This window comes from Phaenicophaeus curvirostris, chromosome 1 (genome assembly GCF_032191515.1).
Source record: "Phaenicophaeus curvirostris isolate KB17595 chromosome 1, BPBGC_Pcur_1.0, whole genome shotgun sequence".
Lineage (NCBI taxonomy): Eukaryota > Metazoa > Chordata > Aves > Cuculiformes > Cuculidae > Phaenicophaeus > Phaenicophaeus curvirostris.
Window position 1 is genome coordinate 203,273,962 of NC_091392.1, and position 26,898 is coordinate 203,300,859.

At 39.7% G+C, this 26,898-nt stretch overlaps 1 protein-coding gene across 1 annotated transcript in view; it reads right to left on the reverse strand.

The window, feature by feature from the left end:
- The window catches only part of DDX10 (DEAD-box helicase 10), a 193,405-nt gene that overhangs the window by 116,693 nt on the left and 49,814 nt on the right, over positions 1-26,898 (reverse strand). The window contains exon 13 of the mRNA XM_069883490.1: positions 22,727-23,183. Coding sequence (XP_069739591.1) covers positions 22,727-23,183 — 457 coding nt within the window. The remainder of the gene's footprint in view (positions 1-22,726; positions 23,184-26,898) is intronic.

Below are 26,898 nucleotides of genomic sequence, written 5' to 3' on the forward strand. Positions count from 1 at the left end.
GGAATAAATGCTGAACATTCCAGGTTGGAGGAATGATATAGTTCTAGCTAGCACATAACTACAGAGCTAAACAGAAAAGATGCTTCTGTTCTCCATCAAAAAGAAAAACAAATTAAAAAATTCTTCATTCTCCCTTGCTTGTGGCTAACTGCTATCAAAAATTTCACATTTACTGCTAGGACACTTAATGCAAATAAATTTTGTCATGTGACAGTCACTGATACAATGGAACTTCATTATCTGTACTTTCGTTCAAATGAAAAACCTAGTGTTTGCTTCATGGCTTTTTGATTCAAATAAAACACTTTCAAATTCTACTACTTATTCCCTTAAATGAAGAAGCAAAGCTGAAAATATTATCTTAAGGCTGGTTTAGGAAAAAAAATAAAAATAACCAACAATGAATTGTTAACTCAAATTTAGAGTTTCATCAAAGAACAGCTCATGCATGCCTTTTTTTTCCAAGGACAAATTCAGACAGTAGTCCTTCCAGCATCAGACTGAACTATGTATAGGTTTCTTCACTAAAACATTCCAGATTTTAAGCCTTGTGTCTTTTCTCTTGAGAAATTCTGTAGATAATGTGCGAATTTATTTCCTGTCTTCAACTGCTGGGAAAAGTTTGTCTAGGGTTCCAACAGATCTGTAAAACATTTTGTTCTAGGCTTTGATTTACTAAATGGGTCAGTGTTATCTTCTGTGTTCTGAATACACACAGATATATGCAGAAGTATAAACCAAAGGAGGTCCAGGATATTTTAATGGAGACTCAGTAGAATGTATCTTGTAAGAATACCCACTGATTTGTGATACTGGAAACTGTTCTTCTTGCCCAGGAGGAGAAGAATTACTCAAGACTTCAATATGTAGAATCACAGAATTGTTTAGGTTGGAAAAGACCCTTAAGATCATTAAGTCCAACCATAAACCTAACACTGCCAAGTTCACCACGAAGCCAAGACCTTAAGTGCTACATCTACAAGTCTTCGAAATACCTCCAGGGATTGTGACTCAACCACTTCCCTGGGAAGCCTGTTCCAATACTGGATAACCTTTTCAATGAAGAAATTTTTCCTAATATCAAACCTAAACCCCCACTTACACAGTTTGAGGCCATTTCCTCCCTTCCTATCACTTGTTACTTGGCAGAAAAGATCCTTTCAGGCACTTGTAGACAGCAATAAGGTCTAAACAGTCCCAGTTCCCTCAGCCATTCCTCATAACACGTGTTCTCCAGACCCTTCACCAGCCTTGCTGCCCCTCTCTGGACACTCCCCAGCACCTCAATATTTTTTTTGTAGTGGGGGCCCAAAACTTAACATGGGATTTTAGGTGTGGCCTCACCAGCACCGAGTACAGGGAGATGATTGCTGCTGGCCACAGAGATTCCGATACAAGCCCAGATCCTACTGGCCTTAGGTACTACTATCCACCTTATGTATTTCCTTCCAGACTTCTTGTTCTTCATTTCCAGACATAATCAATTCTGCAAGTCAAGCATAAGGTTTCTTCCACTCTCGTTCATTTGCTTGGATGCTTCTCATCAGGCTCTTTCAAGCACAAAAAACACTGCTAAGGCAAATAGCTTTACTCTTTATGCAGTACAACCTCCAGTGACTTCTTTATCAAAATGAAAGGAGCATAAATACTACCAGAACAAAGAATAACACCACTGAAAGAAGTAATACAATTCTCTCACCAAGCTACAAACTTCCCAGAAATTCATGCTTTAAAGTTACTACTTTGTTACAACTTTATTTGGATTTCTTGATGAATTTGTTTTGTCTCTATGGAGAAACAATTACAGGAAGTTCATAGAAGAGAGACTGGAAGGGTGAAGAACATTATAAAATAACTTGCATATACATAGAAAATAAAAACATTAGAAATCCTTGCCCTTAGAAAGAAAACAATATATTAGAAATTTTAAAATGCATATAATAAGTGCAGTGGTGCATTCTGTTTCATAATACAAGAACAAGACAGTAGACGAAATTAAAAAGTCAGAATTGAACTAGAAGGCAGGATATTCTTTTTCATACAATACATAATTAGATTGTGAAACTCATGCACAGGTAGTAACGGATATTAAGAATTTAGTTTGATCAAAAATGCATTACACTTTACAGAACTACAGGGTATTTGGATATAATATCTTCCATCAGAAAAAAAAAAAAATCTGCAAAAGGCATTTGTTCAACCTCTTACTCTCCATGGTTATTTCCCACCACTAAAGATAAAAATGAACACTCTGGAACACTTGTGGAATCAAACAGCTGGGTTTTGGCAAAACATTTTTCTATAAATCGAATTTTTAGGGACTTCCTTCATATCAGTGAAGGGTAGAGGGAAGAAGCCTCCAATTTAAAAAAATCTGATGATGCTGGTTTAGGGTGGATTTTTTTTGTTAAATAGAATAAAAAAAAATATCAGTGTGCTGGAAGTTTCCCAGCAACTTGAAGTTTTAACCATGTCCATTGAAGCTGAAACGTGGTAGTTCAAGCACAGAAAGCAATGCAGACATCACTGAGGCCTTAACTGGTAGAACATGGAGGGTCATGTCATAACTTGGACAGATTCCATCACTGTAATTATCTGAGCACTCCAAAAACAGCTGTTAGTTATCCTCTTAAAAATATGTTGCCTTCTTTTCACAGGTGAGTAAAGACAAATAATTTAGGCACCTGCACCTGTAAGTCTGTGAATGCACCTATAGGTGCATTAAGCACACACCTCAAAAGCTTTGCAATGGCCAGAAAGATGGTGTGGCCTGCCCAAGACACGCAGAAAGGTCTGTAACATGTCCTAAAGCAACTTCGTCTCCTTCTGAAGTAAGAAGTTTCCTTTTCTCACCTTCTGAGTGTGCCCCAAAAAAATCACCCTCCTTAACCCATGTATCTCAATGCCTTTAAAACCCTGAAAAAGGAAAAAACATTCTATTTCATAGCTTAAAGAACTGAATGGTTCATCTGCTGAAAAAAAAAATACCAACCCACATTTCTTCAATGCAGCACTTTGCTGCATTCAGTTTGGTGACGCCTTCATGAAGAGGAAGGGATGCTGCTGCTACTGCTGCCTCAGTATTCTCTCATTCTGTGCCAAGCAACCATTAAAAAAAATAGTATTTTATGTGGGTTTTATTCCCCCAGACAGTATGACAAATGATCTCTCCTGTTGTCTACTACTCATCACTCTGCCTACAGCAGTCAGCTGTCAAAGTCAGGTCTGGGACAGCTGCACAGCTGGGATTAGCAGTACTTCTCCATTTGAATCTCAAGAAGAAGTTGTTCAGTATGCTTTTTGGTTGGGTTTTATTTGTTTGTGTTTGTTGTAAGATTCTTTCAGCTAAAGTTTTAAGTGCTTTCCTCAACAACCACATATTAGAACAGACTAATTACTCTAGGGCCAGCATTTATGCGTTGCCTGTTGTGTATGCAGCTAGTCACCAAAGCTTTCGGATACAAGCTCAGCCTGTTCAGATCTTAGACTTCATTTATTCATTACCAGCTTGGGGGTTACCCAATTTTAATATTGGCTATCCAATATTAAAAGTGACAGATGTTAACAAAATAAAATCTGACAGCTGCAGTAGCTTTCAGATAAAGCAGAAGTAGGTTTTGCTGGCTTAAAAGCCATTAGAATATCATAGACTCATAGAATCATAGAATAACCAGGTTGGAAGAGACCCACCGGATCATCGAGTCCAACCATTCCTATCAGATGTTCCTATATCAGTTCCTATCAGAAATCCATCCTATGAGATGGATTTCACATGAAGTGATGTTTCTGGGCTTGGAGATCTTGTCTAGAGCAATAATTTTAACTCTTTCATACCTGTTTAGACAGAATCACAGAACAACCAGGTTGGAAGAGACCCACCGGATCATCGAGTCCAACCGTTCCCACCAAACACTAAACCATATTCCTCAGCACCTCGTCCACCCGTGCCTTAAACACCTCCAGGGAAGGTGACTCAACCACCTCCCTGGGCAGCCTGTTCCAGTGCCCAATGACCCTTTCCGTGAAAAATTTTTTCCTAATGTCCAGCCTAAACCTCCCCTGGCGGAGCTTGAGGCCATTCCCTCTTGTCCTGTCCCCTGTCACTTGGGAGAAGAGCCCAGCACCCTCCTCTCTACAACCTCCTTTCAGGTAGTTGTAGAGAGCAATGAGGTCTCCCCTCAGCCTCCTCTTCTCCAGGCTAAACAACCCCAGCTCTCTCAGCCGCTCCTCATAAGGCCTGTTCTCCAGCCCTTTCACCAGCTTTGTTGCTCTTCTCTAGACTCTCTCCAGAGCCTCAACATCCTTCTTATGGTGAGGGGCCCAGAACTGAACACAGGATTCGAGGAGCGGTCTCACCAGTGCCGAGTACAGAGGGAGAATAACCTCCCTGGACCTGCTGGTCACACCGTTTCTGATACAAGCCAAGATGCCATTGGCCTTCTTGGCCACCTGGGCCACTGCTGGCTCATGTTCAGTCGCTGTCAACCAACACCCCCAGGTCCCTCTCCTCCAGGCAGCTTTCTAGACAGACTTCTCCCAGTCTGTAGCACTGCATAGGGTTGTTGTGCCCCAAGTGCAGGACCCGGCACTTGGCCTTGTTAAACCTCCTGCCATTGGACTCTGCCCAGCGGTCCAGCCTGTTCAGATCCCTTTGCAGAGCCTCCCTACCCTCCAGCAGATCAACACTTCCACCCAGCTTAGTGTCGTCCGCAAACTTGCTAAAGGTGCACTCGATGCCTTCATCCAGATCATTGATGAAGACATTGAACAGGGCTGGACCCAGCACCGAGCCCTGGGGAACCCCACTTGTCACTGGCCTCCAGCTGGATTTCACACCATTTCCCACCACTCTCTGGGCCCAGCCAGCCAACCAGTTTTCCACCCAGGAGAGTGTGCGCCTGTCCAGCCCAGAGGCTGACAGTTTCTCAAGCAGAACGCTGTGAGAAACTGTGTCAAAGGCTTTGCTGAAGTCCAGGAAGACCACATCCACAGCCTTTCCCTCATCCAGCAGCCGAGTGACTTTGTCATAGAAGGCGATCAGGTTAGTCTGGCAAGACCTGCCTTTTGTGAACCCATGTTGACTGGGCCTGATCACCTGGTTCTCCTGCATGTGCTTCATGATAGCACTCAAGATCACCTGTTCCATGACTTTCCCTGGCACTGAGGTCAGACTGACAGGCCTGTAGATTCCTGGGTCCTCCCTGCGGCCCTTTTTGTAGATGGGCACAACATCAGCCAGCCTCCAGTCCAGTGGGACTTCCCCAGTCTTCCAGGACTGTTGGAAGATGATGGAAAGGGGTTTGGCCAGCACATCCGCCAGCTCCTTCAGTACCCTAGGGTGAATCCCGTCCGGCCCCATGGACTTGTGGCTGTCCAGTCGGTCTAGCAAGGCTCTGACCACCTCCTCTTGGATCACGGGAGCCTCATTATGCTCCTCTAGCTCCTGGGTTAGTACACAGACGGAACGACCCTCCTTACGACTAAAGACTGAGGCAAAGAAGGCATTAAGTACCTCAGCCTTTTCCTCATCCCCTGTTACTGTTGTTCCTTCTGTGTCCAATAGGGACTGTATGGTCTCCCTATCCAAGGCAAAATAAGGAATACAATGAAAATATTAAGCATCAACAATTCATACATTTTAAATTAACTCATATCTTAGAAGAACTAAAAAATTCCAATTGCCACCAGTAAAATCACATTTCTGTTCAGGTATCACTGTGTTTGTGCTTTCTCTCCTAAAATCTGCTATTCTTTATATACTTTTACTTATACTATTATTGCACATGCCTTTTGGTGAGCAATACCTTCCCTGAAATTTGCCTAGAGCAAAACAAAAACAAGAACAAAAACCCCAAACTTCTTCCCTCTCTCTAAATAATTAGAGCCAATGCTACACAACAGTTAGTTGACTTCTGCTGCTCCTGATGTAAAGGGGGCACCTGCCAAAGTTCAAGCTACAAACCCATAACCACTTCTGCTGAAGGAAATCATGCAGGTTGAGTAAACCAAAAGGGATGACTTGGTTTTCCTCAAGTCCAGCTATTCATTACCATACACAGCCATAACGTAAATCTTATCCTCCAGCATCTCAGCCCTAAAGCTAGAGATAAACAGGATTGCTTACGTTCCTACATTTACTCCTGAAAAATGGTCCAAGAACCCCTACCATTGTTCCCTGGGATGAAGATGAAATCTTCGTATTTGGCCTTGAATACATATAAAAATGAGCTCAAGATGGTATCAACTCATTCTCTTTCCTGAAAATCTAACAACCAACATTTCAGAATAAATACAAGGCTGGGAGAGTCAGCAGATATATCTGTCTGCACAAAGAAAACTGACAGCGGAGAAATTCTTTCTCCCCAGTCAGCTAACTCCCGCATTTCTGACAGAGTCAGCACTACAGGAAGGAAAAACAATCCAGAGGGAACATAAAGTGAGGTACAGCTCTTGCGTAACAGTAAGTTTATCCTATAACCATCACATGAAATATCTACAGAGGCATACCCCAATTCTCTACAGCCTTTGCCGACTACCTTCTAAAACGAGACATCTTCAAGACAATCACAAAAAAAAAAAAAAACCCAAAAAAATCCCTGTTAAGGAGCTGGTATCCTAGTTGAGATAGTAAGAATTTTCACAAAGAAAATTAGTGTTACTCATCAGATTTTTGCCACTTACATTAGCAAAATTAAGCCCTTGTAAAATGTGCTGAGCTCATGGACTTAACAATAAGGTTTTTTAGAAAAGATGTTACAGGTGGAAACATTTCAGTAGCATCTTTTTAATACAAATATATGAATTTTCCATATATATTATTCTATATAAAACATTTTATCTTTATACATTATATATATATACACTTTGTATATATAAAACATAAGGGTTAAATATTTTATGTATATAAAGTCATCTATTTTATTGAAAAAAAAAAGTTTAAGACAACCCAACCTGTCACACAACTTAGTCACACACCGAATCCTGCAACTGGTGGCCCAGTAAGTCAGTAAATTAACTCAAGTGAAAGAAAACAGGGTCAATTCCAATTTATCTCTGATCTACTTGCTGACCTTATCCTTATGACAACTATAAATTTCAACTATATTATCCTCGCAATTCTATTGAAGTAGAAAAAGAATGCAATTTCATCAGATAGAGTTTGACATTCAGATGCCCCAGGTCTCACGGCATCAGCATTGAATTTCTGTTTTGTACCAAGTCCTTTTACGCTGTGAACACGGCAAGTGCAGTTGCTATACACTCCAGCAGGATCTTGGGAAGGACAGCTTGAAAAGGCAGATGAAAGATAGCCCAAAACTGTTCTTGTTGATAGATTTCAGCCGCTCAGCTGAAGGTAAAAGAACAGCAAAAGTCTGGCTCAAGACAGTGAAATTCAGTTATAATTCATCAATCTCGGCTGCACAGGAAATTCTGCTTTCAGAGTGCTCCGAAGATAAAAGCTAGACCGTTTCCTTGTTAAGATATACAAAAAGAATAAATAAAAAAATGAAAGGATAAGTTTAAAAAGCCTGAATGTCCTCTTTATATTCACATTGCAGGTTAATGTGAGACACAAGCTTTAACCTTCAAGAGTTTCCCCATCGTTTTGCAGATGCAAGCAACAGGGGCTACAGACACCCAGGTCACGAACACCAGACATTAGTGTACACAGAACTGCCCAATGAATTCTAAACAACTTATGTGTAACTAAAGAATATTTTTACACAGCATGGAAAATGAGCTCATAGCATGCGCTTAGAGCAAACAAACAAAATACAAGAAAAGAAACTGGTTACAGGTTCATAGTTAATTACCTAAGTTTCTCCCATTACCTTCAACTTCCTTCACCGCTCTATAATCTCTCTTGACTGAAGAAATTGGAGTCACCTTATGTTAATGTCACTACGCTCAACCATACAGCTATACCTGTGAAAAACAGGTATTACAATTTTCCTTCCCTCTTACGACTCCAAACTGAAACATTATTCTCCTTCTCTTTTTGTGGCACACACACACTCAGTTTATTGAAAGACAACCTGAGACGCACTTTTTCACACCCAGTTTCCTACGGTCCTTCTGTCCAGGTACAGAGTTCTAAATTACATACCAACATAACCAAAGTCCTCTGAAACCCTACACAAGTGTCGTCGAAGACTTTTTGAAATACATACAAGGAAAAGAACACTTTGATCAATAATCCAGATTTTAATGTTTTAACATTTAATACAAACTTTAACCTGCTGAAACTTGAATCTCTATAAAAATTCCATTTGAACATGTTTTTGATGAAAATGTTGATTTGAGCCTTTCTGCTGCAAAAATAAGAACTAATTTAGCTGGGAATGTCTTTGAGAGTCGCTAAATTTCAAAGATTAATAACTTTAGGCAAGAGATAATAATTATTTAGTTATAAAAACTTAATTTAGACAGTTATGTGTGCATAAAAATTGCTTTTGCTAATTTTTGTGGATTTGACCTTCCTCCCTACATTCAGACTTGAGAGACAGAAGCAACAGTACACTAGCTATTCCTCCACTGAAATCCTTGCCATTAATTCCCTTTTAGCTAACTGGGTGAGTATCTTCAGAGATACCACATAACCCATCAGGGGCCATGCAATAAAGTCACTGCTTCAGGAGAGGGGGAATGCTGCAGCATTCTGGTCCCAAAAAAACCCAAAGTAGCAGACAGAGGTGAGACACAAGGCAGCACAGATGTTTACTAGCAGCATCACTCCATCCCATCGGCAGCAGAGGCCAAATGCCAGCTTCAGCTCAACAGAAGTCCAAGCCCTGACTGCAGGAGTCTCCAGTGGGACATGGCTACAGTCTTCTCCAGGCAACTGGAAGCAACTGGAAACTTGTCCAGGCAACTGGAAAGAAAAAAATGTATTTCCACTCTATCACCTGCCTTACCCCCACAAAAATCAAGCACCCCAAAGAGCCTCTTCCCTAAGTCCCTTTTCCTTCACCATAAGGGGGAAGTAACTTAGAATCATAGAACAACCAGGTTGGAAGAGACCCACCGGATCATCGAGTCCAACCATTCCTATCACAGAATAACCAGGTTGGAAGAGACCCACCAGATCATCGAGTCCAACCGTTCCCATCAAACACTAAACCATAGAACCTATGTTTCTGAATTAAGAAGAAATTATGATTTTCCTAAGTTATCAGCACTGTATTCCAACATAATAGTCACATAAGTATGGCATTTTCATTATGTGGAACATTGACAAAAAGATACTGTTGCAGTTCATCAATTTGTCATTCTGATGTACTTACAGTGCAATGCTCCTTGAAGGAACAATCAAGGATGATACACAGCACAGTCCTCCTCACCCCTACAGAGCTAGTTCTATACTGGCTGGATCAAACCTGCACTTCAACAGACAATGGCAAGACAGACTGTATTGCATGTAGTCTAAAATATGCAAAGAGCCAATAAATATGCAAAGAGCAAACACAGGATTTCAAAAGAATCAGCTTTTAGTATGAGCATTAGAGCAATAAGAATCAAACACTAAACCATGCCCCTCAGCACCTCGTCCACCCGTGCCTTAAACACCTCCAGGGAAGGTGAATCAACCACCTCCCTGGGCAGCCTCCGCCAGTGCCCAATGACCCTTTCTGTGAAAAATTTCTTTCTGATATCTAGTCTGAACATCCCCTGGCGGAGCTTGAGGCCATTCCCTCTTGTCCTGTCCCCCGTCACTTGGGAGAAGAGGCCACAACCTCCTTTCAGGTAGTTGTAGAGAGCAATGAGGTCTCCCCTCAGCCTCCTCTTCTCCAGGCTAAACACCCCCAGCTCTCTCAGCCGCTCCTCATAAGGCCTGTTCTCCAGCCCCCTCACCAGCTTTGTTGCTCTTCTCTGGACTCGCTCCAGAGCCTCAACATCCTTCTTGTGGTGAGGGGCCCAGAACTGAACACAGGATTCGAGGAGCGGTCTCACCAGTGCCGAGTACAGAGGGAGAATAACCTCCCTGGACCTGCTGGTCACGCCGTTTCTGATCCAAGCCAAGATGCCATTGGCCTTCTTGGCCACCTGGGCCACTGCTGGCTCATGTTCAGTCGCTGTCAACCAACACCCCCAGGTCCCTCTCCTCCAGGCAGCTTTCTAGACAGACTTCTCCTAGTCTGTAGCACTGCACAGGGTTGTTGTGCCCCAAGTGCAGGACCCGGCATTTGGCCTTGTTAAACCTCATGCCATTGGACTCTGCCCAGCAGTCCAGCCTGTTCAGATCCCTTTGCAGAGCCTCCCGACCCTCCAGCAGATCGACACTTCCACCCAGCTTAGTGTCGTCTGCAAACTTGCTAAGGGTGCACTCGATGCCTTCATCCAGGTCATTGATAAAGGCATTGAACTTCTTTGATCTCCTTCTGGGTAGCAAACAACCTGCACCAGCAGAGAATGTGACCCTTTCTAAACTCCATCCTAATGTTCAGACAGGCACAAAATCAAAATGTAAAGTAAAATCTGCTCCAATGTAATTCACGGGGGGGGGTTTTCCCAAGAAAATACCTGAAGAATTGCCTGGCTCTGTAGATATTATGGCCAAGAAGCTCCCATACAAAAGAATATCCTGCTAGTCTGGTACAGCCACACAGGCAAGAAATTCACCTAGCTGAAGAACCACAGAAAAAGGACAAGAACAGCTTTCAACTATACCAGTTACCACCCAGCCCAAAACCAGCACAGTGTGGGTGCCAAGACAGCCCCTTTGAGAGACCACAGCACTTATGCTACATCGAGGTGGGTATGTAACAGCAGCATCATATGAAATTCCTTTTAATTATTATTTCAGCAACTAAAGCAAAAATTGAAAACTGTGTGCCAAGACTTCAGTTTCATTGAGATGCTCACACTTGATATAAAGATTCAACCTAAAATTACATTTCAACTCTCTAATGATTTTCCACTAGAAGAACTCAGCATTTCTCATACCACTATTTGTTTGTCTCTTCTCAATTTACCCAGTAAACACTCCATTATAGCTCTTAGTTTTAATCATTAACAGCTGTTCCACATTGCAACATGAAATGTTTTAGAAGAATATTATTGCTCATAAGTGTTTAAAAAGTGTCCAAAGGTAAAATAATATATGAAGATGTTATTTTTCCAACCATAAAGGAAGATTAGCAGTAACAGAGAAATATCAAGATTGATTAGCTTCAACAACCTACTGGAAAATTCAGCTACACTAAAAAGAATAAGATACTTCTTGAAAATGGAGAGAAGTCAAAATAATTTATGCTTTAAATTTCCCACATTAATAAAGGACGGGGAGAGCACAGCCACAAGAACAAAATCAGCTAATGAAAACATTACACTTCCTTGGCTTTAAGTAAAAGATGAACTTGAAACCAAAGAAAGACAAATTACCTGCAGACATGGTACATAAAACTTTTCTTTTATTTTAAGGCTTGACTTATTAAGCTAATCATAATACTTGAACTAGCAACGAGGAGAAATTTTACTCAAGAACAGCCAGTCAAAATATTCAACCTTCAACTCCCCCACCATCTTTTCCATACCTAAGTAATTTGGAAGGCATCCCATAGCTTCTTGCAACATTGGATAACATTCAGTAACAAAGTGCCCCTAAGCAAGATGCTGTCTTAATTTGCATTTGCACATTGCATTTTCAATTTATATCACATATCAGTCACCTCCTCCATAACAGCATCGTATTTTTTTCTCACACTCTTCTGTGTGCTAAAATAAATTCTCTTTTGCAGGCCAAAGGAATATTTGCTGGAATATCTTTCTTTTCAGCTGCTGCCCTCTTATTATGTCCTCTGCTGTCTCTTCTTCAATCCCATACTCGCCTCTTCAACGCAAGATGAAAAAATTAGTTAAAACCACTGGAAAACGTTACTAGTAGTGGTGGATTTATAATCTCTTTGTGTTTTCAGATCCAGACAGGATGCCTTTTGAAAGACGCACTTAAGTAAAACTCAATTCTTGTATTCAATACAGGAGCGACAGAGTAAAACATGAGGGTTATGATATCCAAGGAAGTCAGACCAGGTGACTGCTTCCCTTTACATCTATAAAATATAACTACTGTGGCACTAAAGAGCTGTAAGGAAGGGGAGGAGTGATCACATACCAGATAAATAGCGAATATTCTAAACCGTGGTAGTGAGCAGCATGCTAACGTAGCTTTTAAAAAGTTAGTACAAGGGAGGTAGTATAAATTCTCATGAAACATGACATTAAAGGAGAAAGGAATCTGCTGACAGTATCCTACGGGATCCCCAAGGATCAGGTTGGAAAAACTGCCCATGCATTTGTCATCCTCATACAAAACCATGGCCCTTAAGCTCTGGTCTCTCACCCTATACCTCGTTCCTTCCTTCAGTCCCCTCTAGTCCCAGTAGCTTGAGTCACAGCTATTTACAGAGCTTTCTTTTACAGTGCGCCCCCTCCTTCCAACGCTGTTCCTAAACTGGTCTAAGAGATGTACATACTAAAAATACCCATTCACAATTTGTGTCCCAAAGCTGGAAACAACAGGAGTATTTCTTTGCAGTCCACTAATCAAAACACAATTTGCATCGCTTACTGACCTACCACATTCTCATTGATAGCCCCTCTTGATTTCTGCTACTGGTCTTTTTTTTGTTACTATGTCATTATGACATGTAGCATAGATGTATAAAAATATATTCTAGATGATAATCTTATTTTTAAAAATAAGCCTAAGCTTTTTGTGACGACAATAATAATGGACAGATAAAAAAAGAGCTTATTTATACTTCTCAGACGCTTTTGGGGAACATATTAGAAAAAAAGCTACATAAAGCAACAAATTACTATAATTCACAGCTGGTTTAAAAAAAAAAATAAAAAAAAAAACAAACCCAAACAAGTCTTTCATCTGAGACCCTAAGGTTGACCCAGAAATGGCACTATGAAAAAAAAGACTTTTAACTTCATTCTGCAATTTTACTTCCCATTTACAATTCAAGTGAGTCTCAAATTTCAACCTGAAGTGAAAACCTCAAGAAACAGGACATTAGAAGACATAGTGAACCCCTGTCCTGCAAACACAGTAATCATCCATGAGCTAGGATGTGCACACTTTCCCAGAACTTCCTAGAAGTTGCCCTCTTCCCATACCCAATTCACAACTAGACATCACAGGAGATAACTGCAACAGTTCAGTGATTTATTCTTTAGCAGAGATGATGTAATTCTAGATCAGCACATAGTTCCTAAAACAGACGAGCAAACCAAGGAAACGCCCGTTTCTGCAAGCCTAAATCAGTGAATTCCCGTGGCTAGAGCATAACAGGATCCCGCTGAACATGAGCCTACCATATTACAAGCTCACAAACAACTATAGCCGAGGTCAGTTTTGACTTTCAGTGTATCTTAATATAAACAAGCCTCAGATGGAAAGGCAAAAGGTAGCTGTTAATATCCACTTTAGGATTATCAGCTTGTTCTTTTCTCTCCCTTTGTCAAAATAAAAAGCTTAGGAGTGACACCGGAATTTGTGACCTCACCAGAAAGACCTCCTGCCCTGCAGTAGATGTATAAAGCCTAATGCAAGAATATCACCTGTACAGAACAACAAAACTCAAACTAGTACTACATACACAGGGAACGAATAATGACTGCAAAAATAGTATTTCCGCAAAATGATGAGGCATTATTTCTCCACTAATACAGAACAAGACCTATGACAGAAGTACATACTGTCCTATGCTCCAAAAGACCTGGCCCTTCTGTTGTGAATCTGGTAGAAAGCTGCCACTGCAGAGCAGGTGTTTCAGAGACTTGAGCACTCTGATTCGAAGATAAGAAACTGCCAACATAAACACAACATCAACTAATTGATGCTGATTGATGAGAAGCTCAGCATGTGCCGTCAATGTGCACTCACAGCCTAGAAGGCCAACTGGATCCTGGCTACATCAAAAGAAGCGTGGCCAGCAGGTTGAGGGAGGTGGTTCTGCTCCTCTGCTCCACTCCTGTGAGACCTCATCCAGAGTATTGTCTTCAGTTCTGGAACCCTCAACAGAAAAAGGAGATGGAGCTTTTGGAACAGGTCCAGAGGAGGTCTACAAAGATGATCTGAGGGCTGGAGCACCTCCCATACAAGGACAGGCTGAGAGAGTTGGGACTGTTCAGCCTGGAGAAAAAAAGGCTCTGGGGAGATCTTATAGCAACCTTGCAGTACCTGAAGGGGTTATATGAGAAAGCCAAAGAGGGACTTTTACAAGGGCATGTAATGATAGTATGAGGGGAATGGGTATAAATTGGAAAGGGGAAGATTTAGACTAGACATAAGGAGGAAATTCTTTACCACGAGAGTGGTGAGGCACTGCCACAGTTTGCCCAGGGAAGCTGTGGCTGCCACATCCCTGGAGGTGTTCAAGGCCAGGCTGGTACTGGTTTGTATTCCCTTCCCAGGATGCTCATAGGAAGGCTGGCATAGCACAAGTATCTCAAACTCACTCCTCCTCTCCCACACTGCCAGGTGATAAACCTGGTTTTAACAATGACACTAATGAGGCTGTCTAATCTTCTCCAGCTGCCTACCTGCAGTCTTCCTGAAAGAAGCACAACAACATTAGCACACAAAACCACTATGAAAAACGGTTTTAAGTAACGCTTTGTGGTCTTGGTCACATAGGGGACAGATCTGAGAGAAATTATATTTCCACGCAGCTTCTCAAAAAGTTAGCACTGTCATTTTGTTTTCCCATGGGTTTCCCTCACTCAAGGACGCCAACCCTTGTTCCCATCTGTACACTTTTCTGAGGGATTTACTAACACATTCTCATTTTCTTCAGGCATGTTTGCCAAACATCTCACTTCTCAAGCAAAACCCCGTTACCTCACAGGGGTCTATACAAAACGCACAGGGCATAAGAAACAGGGAAAGCGGTTTATCTTGACTTGGTAAGCATTAGCTAGACCAAGATTTACTGCTATAGGAACAGTCACACCCAGCTCAGCAAAGGAGAGGAACAACCTTGTGTTGAAATAAGCAGAGAGCTACCACAGGAACAGCACGGTCCAGGTAATGAAGGACGGGAAGATCTCCAAGACTTCCCTGCCAAGCTGCCCCAAAAGCAATTTATACTACATTTATTTTTGACTGAAATAAAGCTAGCAGCTGTGGCCTTAACTGTTCTAGTTTCCTTTCACTCATTCAAAGCAAAGCTCCTTTAGGGGATTTTTATCCCCAGAGGCAATAGCTGTTCCTTTACTCAAAATGGAGAGTACAGAGCCAAGCCTACAGAAGGTAAAAGACTCTTCCCAACTCCACAACTCTTCTCAGCTGGGACAAATCAAAGTCTCATGAAAACAAAAAACACCAGCTCCATGTGACCAAGCAGATTTTCTGTGATCACTGGCCTAGTTCCTGGTCAGTCAGCAGGTCTCTATTTGGAAACAGTGTACTACACACATTTTTTTCCTTTTTAAAATAGTCATTAAATGAGAATTTGCATGTTACTGTAATAACTTACCCAGGAACCCATTTTGGCTAACAGTTGATGAATCATCACCAAAACCACAATTTTTTTTCCCACAATAATCAAATTATTACAGCTAAAAATTATACAGCTCACATAAAAATTCTGAAATCTGCCCCAAAATATTGTTTAAAGTATGCACGGGTACTTTGTTAACCAGTTCTTAGAGTAGCAGATGTCTGGATCAGAGAAGACATTCACATATACAGTAAAGAATAATACTCATAATTTCAACTACGTACTGTGCTGACAGAAGTCCAGAGCCTCCAGATATTTATTTGTTAATAGGTCTGCTTTATTACTGTTTTGGGAAGCAGCATTTCCTTTAAAAATTAGTGCTGTACAATTTCTAGTAGCACTTCACAATTTTAGCACTCAACTTCTAGAATATCACTCGTCCAACAACTATGTCATAGTTATAAATACTTCCAATACCATCACTCAGCAAGTATTCAGGCACTAATGATTTTAAATGAAACTGTGGCATTACAGATCTTACAAATCCTATGGATTCAGGGAACATTGATTACAACTAGGAAGTCTTATTGCAGAGTATTTGGCTCACCCCCATCTATGAAACTGCTGCAATTTATTAAATAAGGCTATAAATCAGCAATTAAGCACAATTAAAACTGAGGGTATTACTGCAGGCTTGAGTAACCCACCAGAAGTATTTAACAAATTATGTTTTAGTGCATCATTTTAAATCAGACAGTACCCTATTACTGAGATATTACTTGAGATAAGACCGTGCATCCCTCTCAGTCATTTTGAGTCTATTCAATCACAAGACAAAGTGTGTCTCATTCCAACCTCAATTCGCACCAGAGGCTGAAACTGAGCATTTAAGCAACAGCGTAGCCTGTTCATATCACGCTGCACTGCACGAACCATCAATCCACCAGCAAGAGCTTCACTGAGGGACAGGTTCACAACTTATATTGTTAAACACAAGTTTTTAAGTACTTAAGCATAAGTTAGCCACAGAAGCACTTCGCAAAATAGCTTTCTCTGGTTTGGACAGCAAATAATGTGGTACTTCGTAGGTTCAGCGGAGTGAAGATCAGTTATAACGTTGCTTCGGATAGGAAAGGGAATTAAGGATAACAAAAAGGTGGCACTTCTTAGTTCAGGAGTGTGCTACAGTGCTTACACTAGCTTATGAGACCCCTTGCTCTAGAAGACAATTAGCACAGAGATGTTCAAAGCAAGTCCCCTATATGTGGCACCTCTCTACACCATATTCTTATTTACAAAAGCAACAAAACCCCAGAACATCAAAAAATCCCAGGAGTTTGGAATGGCTCAACAGCACTTTCAAATGTAAAGCTTTTGACAGAAGCTAAGCCGAGCACATCTACTCCACAGCTTTAGATAAAGAAACCCAAGATACGTGATAAAAGCAGATATTCAAATAGAATTCCTAAATTATACTTTATATTCAGATTTTAAACACAATTAAAATATTTAGGATGACCATTTTGTGCTGCACATATACCTTAAGAGATACATAGCAGTCATTTATTTGAAATATACAGTTTACCAGCAACTCTGAGAGTATTTTAATCCTACAGATTTTCCAGTTTTTCTAAACATCACATGGATCAGATTGACACAAGTATCTCGAATGCTCCCCTAAAGGTCCAAGAAACACAAATATTTACTGTGATCTTTTTCATATACTATAGATGCTTTTAGTATGTTGCTAAAAGAATAATTGAAATAGAAATCACCAGTGAGAAATCTCAAGATGGATGTGGAGCAGACAAGGGTACGAGCGCAGCCAGTCTGAAAGAACAATGAAGACACTAAGTGATCTCTGGATCTGGAGTTTAACGTGCCTTATGGGTTTTCTCTGAAAAGCCTGTGTTATGCAGTTTTAACCCAGAAAGTAATTCATGAATGTTCCACTCAAAAATAAAGCAGCCAGGGGAAGGAACATTCCTGAGCATCTCAAGAGCGTAAGTTGTCCAAGAACACAAAGAAACGGTTTTGCTCTGTCCCTTGCATAGCTTACAGAAACACTCCTGACTGATTTTTTTTTTTTACGTTACATAGAAAATAATAAAACTGATAATCGTAGACATTCTTAAAAACTAAGTTTTGGTTATACTCGAGGTACTGAAATTGCACAGAAAGAAAATGTGATTTCTTTAAAATTTTCCATGCATTCTGTGTTACACATTCTGTGTTGGCTGCTGTGCACAAAAGAGGCTTGAGGCACCACACGCAGGTTTCCTTTCCATTCATGACTGATAAAAGATACTTTTTTCCTAATGCTGTATTCTTGAAGCCCTTTGGCTAATATCCAAACACAGGCCTACTTCACTTGTATGCAAATATTTTGTACTTTGTATAAATCATTACTCCCTATAATTCAACTAGAAATATACAAGCACTTTGTTACTCGGCTGAGAACCTAAGGCACTTGCGTTCCATAGGAAGGAGAATTTACTGTATATAGTGCATCACAGTATTGACTTTCATTTAACTCAAAAATAAGTAACTTCTATATTTTCTCTGCCACAATGCTAGCTCTGCAACATGTCTCCAAGAAATAATGCTCTTTTTATAGCTAGTGGGCTGCCCAGAGCAGCTTTCTTCTCTTGGACAACACACTAATACAGCAAATGCAGAGAGGACTATCAGTAAATGAAACAACGCTGCTACCGGTGTCACCCAGCTCGCTCACAGCTTCTTGTCTCCTTTGGGTCTTTCCTATGTCACCATCATCCTGAAAGGCACCGTGGAGACAGTCATACATTTAAAATAAATTAATATGAAAGCATAAGAAAAAGAACTAGTAAGAGGAATGAGAAGAAATTTCACACAGAAAAAGCACAAGATAAACACAAGATTGGCAAAAATATATCTCATAAGATTGAACGAAAGGAGAGAGATCCCATTCAGCGGGAAAAGTCAATGAAAGAGAAGCAAACGAGATGAATCACAACTCAGAAAAATAATTTTTACCTCTCTGGGTGGTAACAACATCACACAAGAAAGTTCTAGAGGACTATGTCCTAACTTCGATATACAATGAATTATATATCCTTAATGCACTCCCCGTGTGAAGTCCACATTACAACTTTTTGGCATAGACTCCCCTATCCTCTCTAGTCTGGCTTTTAGAAACGTGCATATAACCAGATCATAATATTCTGGTTTACAGTGTTCATATGTTTGAGAAGCATAAAAGAAAAAAGTCATTATATGCAATATTATGGGATTACAAGGCAAGCCAGCTAGCTGAGACTGAATCATGACATATAAAACAACTTCCCTCTGTAGCTACAATATTCAAACAGCAGGCTCTTAGACAGTGCAGATTAATTCTGAGGAATTTGCAATTCCTATTTAAGGCAGCTCTCTATATGCTTATGCTTACTACAGTATTCCAAATAGCCAGTAAGTACCCAACTTTAAAAGTTTTAGAGATCAGAAGACAAGAGAGCAGGGAGGGAATCACAGCACTCATTTTCTATCCTAAAACAGAAAAAAAAAAGCAGAAGGCAAATATGGCAATATGTGATACATCTGATAAGATGACTAAAATTAAGAAACCAATAATAATAATAATATGAGCTTAATCTTAATTCTCAAAACAAACAGTGCTTGAAGATTAAGTAGTATAGCCTTTGTATTTCCAAATGTAACAATCCTTTTCTTAAAATTAGCATTAAAAACATTTTGTAGCCAGGGAGTACTTATAGTCTTTGCAACATCAATACTGCTAATATTGTCAGATGCACTTTAAACAATTTCCATAATGCTAACACAACAGCTAAATACTGCACGTCTGCTAATGGCTCTATGCACACAGCTGACCTTCTTTTTAGGCAGGAGAACACTCTACTTCTAAATAAGTCCCATGAGCTATATTACCAGCTAAAAAACTTGACATATTTAAGTAAAATTCAAAAGTAGGGCAGCTGATGAGTATCTCTTAAAAACGAGCTCAGAAGCTCATAACAAAACTGTAACATCTGCCAAGGTCTTCCACCTTATCCAAGGTTTCTTCTTTTCTACGGCGGTGTAGAGAGAACACATTTTTCTTTGTATCTGCTGCCACAAAATGACAGAGATGGAGTACGCTCACAGCCAAGGGCCACCCTAAGAAAGGCAAAGAGGAAAGAAAGCAATCGACCCACAAATCACACGATTAACAGAACTAACATCAGATGTGTCTACTTCACATCATGACATACCTTTCACTGGTAGGTTGAGTACCATGGACATCCAACAATAAAAAAGGGTTCCAAGAAAGTCACACAAATCCTCCTTTATTCCATCACCAGTTTAAATAACCTTTGCCTAGCTCTTTCCCCTTGTTACAAAGATGGATGAGCCCACCCCACATAGGATCAAAAGTCAGGGCACTTCACCATCGCACGGGACACTCAAAGCCAGCCTGACACCTTCTCTTGCTCCTCCTTCCACTGGAGAAGCTGTGGAAGACCAAGCTGAGGAAACAATGGTGTCTCTAACAACAGCTATTCAAGAACTGAAACAGAATGAAATATCTCCATTTATAAAAACATCCTGAAGCTCAACAATCGCAGTGGGACTGTTTTGCTGTCAACATGAAGCATAATATAAGAATAGTGAAATTGCAAAATCAATCACACACACTAAAAGCATAAACGCAAACTGAATTCAGCCTTGTTCGGCATAGTTATAATATCCCAATTAGATAATCATGTACAGAGGATTCCAGAGGAATCCTACCTTATCCAGCACAAAGAACAGACTTTTAAATAAGCCCTAACTGATCTAGCCAAGTAAACAGTATGTTCACACTCCTAGACTTTCTGCAGCGTTGATAACATTAATGACTGTAATGCCTCATTCTAGAAATGCAGCAATGATCCAGTGCCCTGCAGTCAAACTGGTTCCCAGCTCCTCCCTAGGAGGACACTCCAACACAAAGCAACAGGAAAACTGCACTCATGCTGCTCAGCCCCTGAAGAAACAGTTCTTTATGTTTTTTCAGAGATGAACTCATCTGCCTTAATGCAGTAATAATAATTTCAAATTTTTTTATCCAGAAAACAAACAAATGGGCAAAAAATATAAAATGTTTTGCAAGTTATCCATTTTTTTAAATCCACAAAATGTGGTGCTGAGGTATAAATACGAAATACAAGATGCACAATGCCTGAATCATTCCATGAAACTTCTATTACGTACACTTGTATACCAAAACATTAAAAGACAATACATGATTAGTGATAGAAACCTTTATTTTCCTACTCCTGCTAAAAATAGAATCCTTATATTTTAAGCATTCCACAATTTATCAGACATTTTCACAATGTCGTAAGTTAATAAACACCAGACCAGTGTATGCATCAATCAAGACCAGTTCCCACAGTATGCTCTGCATTTCTGATTTCTAAAAATTACATATTGTGTTACTGCCGGCATTTCCGAAAGAGATTATTTAAATGATATTTAAGCTCATAATGATACAGATCTTGAAACTTGTGATTTTTTTTGTTCACAGCTGCTTAGAAGAATAAGTAAATATTTCATTATTATGCTCCCATGTACAAGGGGTTTCAGATTATATGAGGTATTCCACACTTGCACACCAAGTACAAACCACTAATCCTTAATGCAGTTTATCAACACTGAATCACAAAATATAATGTCTGACTTGCCTGAGCACAAACTAACCTATAAATGTTAAATAGGGGAAAACTGTTAAAAGGTTACCCAGCAAGGTTCCACGTTACTTTGTAAAACACCAGCACTCTTCATTCAATTTCTTTTGTTCATTCCTTTGCATTAAAGTTTCTCCTTTTACCATTCCCTGAACAAAACTTCCAAATTCACTTTCCAACATACAAAAGCAACATGAAATTGCCTGTGTATTTCAGCACAGAAAATCATGTGAGTACTATGAAAGCTGTGAGAACAACATCCCTTAACTAAGGCAGAAAACTGTTACTCCCTTTTGTTTTTAAAACAACAATATCTTTTCTACATGAAACTGAAATTTATTAATGCATGCAAGCCACTGCCAGGCATTGGCAGTACCAGGGTAGCTCAGAATAACAGTAACAGAAGGGTAATTCCAGGAGCATCCTCCTCCCATAGTTCTGGGACAACCTCCTCACCAGAAAAATCAGAGTGCAGGCAGCGGTTAGGTTATTGTTCAGCTGCTTCTCTTCAAAAAGTTAGCTGATAAAACTAGTTTATAACACTTCACTAAAGACTAAAGGAAAGATGCTGCTCAGAAAAGCAGCTAGTGGGCTGATTAGCATAAGTTCATGACAACTGCCCTGGGCTGTTAAATAACAGCACAGAAAAAGAAAGATTTAAAATGCCGGTTGAAAAAATAAATACTCTGCTTAACAGGAGGCTCCCCTTGCATGCACAGAATTTCAGAAAAACATCTTGCTGAAGCAGATGGCTATTTCACTTGGATCTCTTTACTACAGAGATACAGTTGCTAGACAGCAAAGGATACACACACACACCAAAAAAAATCACAATATGCACATACCAAATCTGCTTTATAGAAATAAAAAAAACCCCAAACCACTCTTACTATAAACACTGTATTAAAGACTAAATGAAAGCAACATTTCTCAGAACACCAGGCCCAGAGAAATCTTCAATTATAAAGCTACTCACCAAGGAAATGAAAGATCTACATGAATACTTTTAATAAGCCTTTATAATCATGCTTTACAAGAACTGCAAGCACACACTCACTCGCTTTCTCTGATACTGGCTCTATTTCTAATAGCAAAGGTCCTGCTGAACATAAAAATCATGGTTTTACTTTACTGTAATGATCATTTGTTACAATTTGTATCGGGAAGTGGCTCATCACGTATTGCAGTTTGGTTCCCAGTGCCATAAACTGCAGTACAGCATGAAAATTATGACTGAAAGTGGCAGCTATTTTAGAGAGGTACAAGCAGAGAGGTATTGGTAAGTGATAAGGATTAAGATAGTCAAAATTTCCCAGGTATTCAAATCATGTTATTCATAAATTAAAGCAACTACAAGCATATTTGTTATGCAAATAACATTACTTTCTGCTACTAACATAAAATGATGAAAGCGTAAGTCACACCACTTATCTTTGAGAGAGTTCTGACCTCTGACACACAAGGACAAAGAGTATGACAGAGCAGAAATTTCTCTTTTCTCCTCTTCCTTACTTGGAGTATGTCCAACATAAAATCAGTGAGAGTCAGACCATAAAGTGAACTTACCGGTGCTGGATTATCTTTAGCATCAATACCAAAAACATTCCGTCTTTTCACTGTCAGTAAATCAAGATCTTTAGTATCGTCATCGTCATCATCATCTTCAAAGAACTGCATGGACTCTGGGTTTGGAACTCTGCTTGATACAGGAACTTCTTTTTCCTCCTCCTCCTCAATTATCTCTTTCAAGTCATCCTCAGACTCACCACTCTCCTCACTGGAAGCAGGACATTCCTCAGTTTCTTTCCTTCTCTCCTTTGCCTTTGTTTTGTTAACAGAAGCCTTTCCACTGAAATTAGTTCCACTTTTCTCCACTCCTTCACTGTTCATAAAGGAGATGGTATTTTTATTCGGCTCTGTCTCCTTCAAGTGATTCATCCCATCCGCTGCCTCATTTGCACCCAGCTGTTTCTGTACTTTTTGAAGAAATCTCACACGAGGTGCCATTGCAAGACCAAGGGATCTAGAGCATGGAATTAAACAATTAAATTAATCTGTGAGGTAGATACACAGAAGCTGACTAAATTGGAAGCCCACATCAATGGCTCAAGTGATTCAATTTTAATTATGGTAATTCAGATTGATACGTTTTGACCAACATATTTACAAAACAATATTTATCCTACAACAGGACAATCTAAGTTGAAAAACACTAGTGAACACTGGAAGAAAAACGAAGATGAAATAACTGAGAACTCCCAAGAAAAGCTCCAAATCCTTCCGGGAAAGAAAGCGAAAAAAGAACCGGAAAAGCTGTAGCAAGAGCAAACTGTCTATCGTTCGTAGTAAAATATGGTGGCAGAAATACCAATGTCATGGAATTGAAGATGTCACATCAAGGACTGAGACAGCACTGACCTCTGTCAGCATCCTTCACTGCCAGAATTGCAGCCAGAGTATTATCCCCATCATCTCATGCTGACAGAAAGATTAGAAGAACAAACACAGTACAGATAAATGACTAATTGCAGAACAAGCTAAGGGAGAGACATTTCTCCCTTGAAGGAAATCTCACCTGCCTGCACCCCTCTACAGCAAGGATTTACTTTGATTACATATATAACTAGCAGTACCAACAATAGTATCAAGTATTGTTTTTACCAATTTACTCATTAAAATTCAAATTTATACTAATACTCTAAACATGAAGGGACAAATATTAGCCAAAAAACAAAAATATTGAATAGCAACAATACCAGAGAGCACCGCATGGCAACAGATACTCTGCCTCCAACAGACCATTTGACTTCAGTAAACTTCACAACTGCTCAGTATTATTACACCTGACCCTGTCAGATCCAAATTCAAAACAAGTAATATTCATTAGCCTTCTCATTAGGTGAATAACGAATGTAGGGGAGCATCAGTCCTGTGCAAGGCACGTATGGTGACCACAGCAACATTTTAAAACATACAATACAGAACTGATAGTGTTTGTAATGCTCATGGCTCATACATACACTTAGCAAAGGCATATTTAACCAACTAAATAGCTACATATACACGTGCACACACATATAAAAGCCCAGTCTCTTTTGATTCAGATTATGCTTAGTTATACACTACATCTCCCCTCAGTGCTGCTCTCTTCAAGTAGGCAGCATTATGTGTTCCCCTCACCGTACAACTATGCATAAATAAACCTGAGTTATGTCACAGAAACAAAATCAAATATATACTCCCTGGTGGAAATGACATTATGAACAGTCCTTGAAGCATCCAAACAGAACCACAGAGCAGCAAGAGAGCCTTGAACTGTTAATAGTAGCCAATGGGACAAAGCAGTCAACAGGAGAGGCACTTTGCTTAAATAACAAACAAACAAACGATAAAGCCTCAAATGTAACCACACCCATGGTTAAATGGGGCAGTATTGGTACTGGCCACAGGTTAAAGCATTGAAAAGCAGACACACACCCAAAAAGCAGCCCACACAGTCAGGATGAGGAACACATTTTTCAATAAATAAATCCTTACTTTTAATGTGTAGCTAATTTTGTTTAAGTATTTCTGATAAACCAATACTGTTCTTCTACAAGAAAGTAATAGCAGTAGTAAAGCAAATACAGTTTTACCAAGAAAAGGTCAAAGTAAGTTTTTATCAGGTGTATTTTGCACACTTACTCACAATGCACTGCTGAGAGAATAATACAATACATTTGGGAATAAAAATTAGAGCAACCAGCAAGCTTAAACTTGTTTCAGTGTTTGACAGTTAACACTACCTTTGCAAGGAAACTATGTGCTAAAGTTTGGCCTGCTGACTAACTCAAACAAAAATACCCAAACAAAGCAGATATATAAGCTGGAAGAGATTCAGACCTGGAACTGGGTGTTAACACCAGGCACAGTAAAACACAGAGAATGCTGCAATGTCGAAGAATGTGCAAACTCTTTGGCAAGGGGATGAGAGTACCAAAAACATCCTTAACAAAAGCAATACTCTTCTGTTTTTCCAGATTTCACCATGTTAGTCTACACAAAGAATTGTCATCAACTGTTGACAAAGTACTGCAAGCAGTAGTACTGTATGGCAACTACGCAATCTGTGTTCGTTTCTCCTCCGCATGCAGACAAAGACACAATGTACAGAGGGCTGCAAACTCCAATTTTATCACAGCTTCTCTTCTATGTCTCCCGAGTTAGTTTCAAAGATCAGGATCATGGCTGCAGACAAAAGTTTGACAAGGCGAAGAACTACTATCCATAGGAAATGCTAAAAATTACAAGTCGAGAAGAGCAGCTCAGGATGTGGAAGAGACCTCAGAACAGCTTTTTTCCTTCAAATATGAAATCTCACCCACCATACTGCTGTTCTGCATTGATGCTTTTCTTTAATGACTGCATAAACTTAACTATCAGTTTCTGTAGGCCAATTTTTCTACACTGCTTAGCAATCCTACCAAAAATGACCAGCGCCATCATAATCAAGTGGCATCTGAACTACAAGAATACAGCCCTCAGTCTTGGGGGAAAGGGAAGGTGTTAAGGTTGAACTTCCTAAGAAAGTGATACAATTAAAATTGTGTACCAACAGTTCACAAACACTTTCAATTACATAACTTCTTAAAGAAAGGGCAGAATTGTTTCTATAGTATATTCCAAACAGAGAACAATTTGGGACAATCGCATTCTACTACTGCTAAAGTTTCTTCATGTTATAGATTCGACAGTTCCTTTAGAACGTATTCCTTAATTATCTGCCAAATCTAGAGTTCAGTCAAACTAAAATAACTGAATATACAAACCAGTTTTTCTGTCCATCAACTAGAAAGGGCAATACTAACTTTCATTATTTCATTAGATGTCACTCAGACCACAATCCTACTCAGACTGAAGTTACATCTGTTCTTTGATTCCAGTGCAAACGGTCACACACTCTTCTGAAATAAGAAACATGCAAGGTTTTGTCAAAGACAGACAAAAAGCAGGTAAGTTATTTAGCGAGATTTCATAAGTTCTAATACAGAACACAAAAAACACGCTAGCACCACAACACAGTCCTCAGACTACGGTAACCTGAAAACGACAACACAAATTCAGCAATCTGTTTCATATTTTGGTGTGAAATGCAGTGACTTCTCAGGAGCAACCTCTTACAGAAACACATCTTAAATCAGCTTCTAAAAGCAATATTGAAAGTAACAGATTATTTTGCTACTATAAATGAAAGTAAGGCTGACAGTTCTATTCATCAATTGAAACTGATGTGGCCAGACATCATCATTCCCCAACATTGATCAGGGAATGCACAGAAGTAACTGAACAAAATGCCTACAATGAACTCAAAGCAAGTTGACAATTACTTTCAGAAAATAAGTTAAAAGAGTAAAACTCAAAAAAAACAGACAACACGTGGCTGTAAGAGGAATACCGCTTTTGTTTGCACAAGGTTTCCTTTATTCAACAAGGAAAATCAAGCATTAGTAAACATTGTTAAAATTTAATTGAAATGAATGATGTATGACTTAAAATACTGACTTTTCAAAGTTGTTATTTCTGCTTTTACAAAGATTTTGAGTATGTTTACATTAACACAGTAACTTCACTATGCCTCTACTTGGATTGGGTGAAAAGCTGGGCATCTCTCCATGCTTGAAAGAGACAGAACCTTAGAAACTCAGAGTAACATCTGTCCTTGCACAAAACAAACAAACCAGGAAATTAAGACCTTCTAC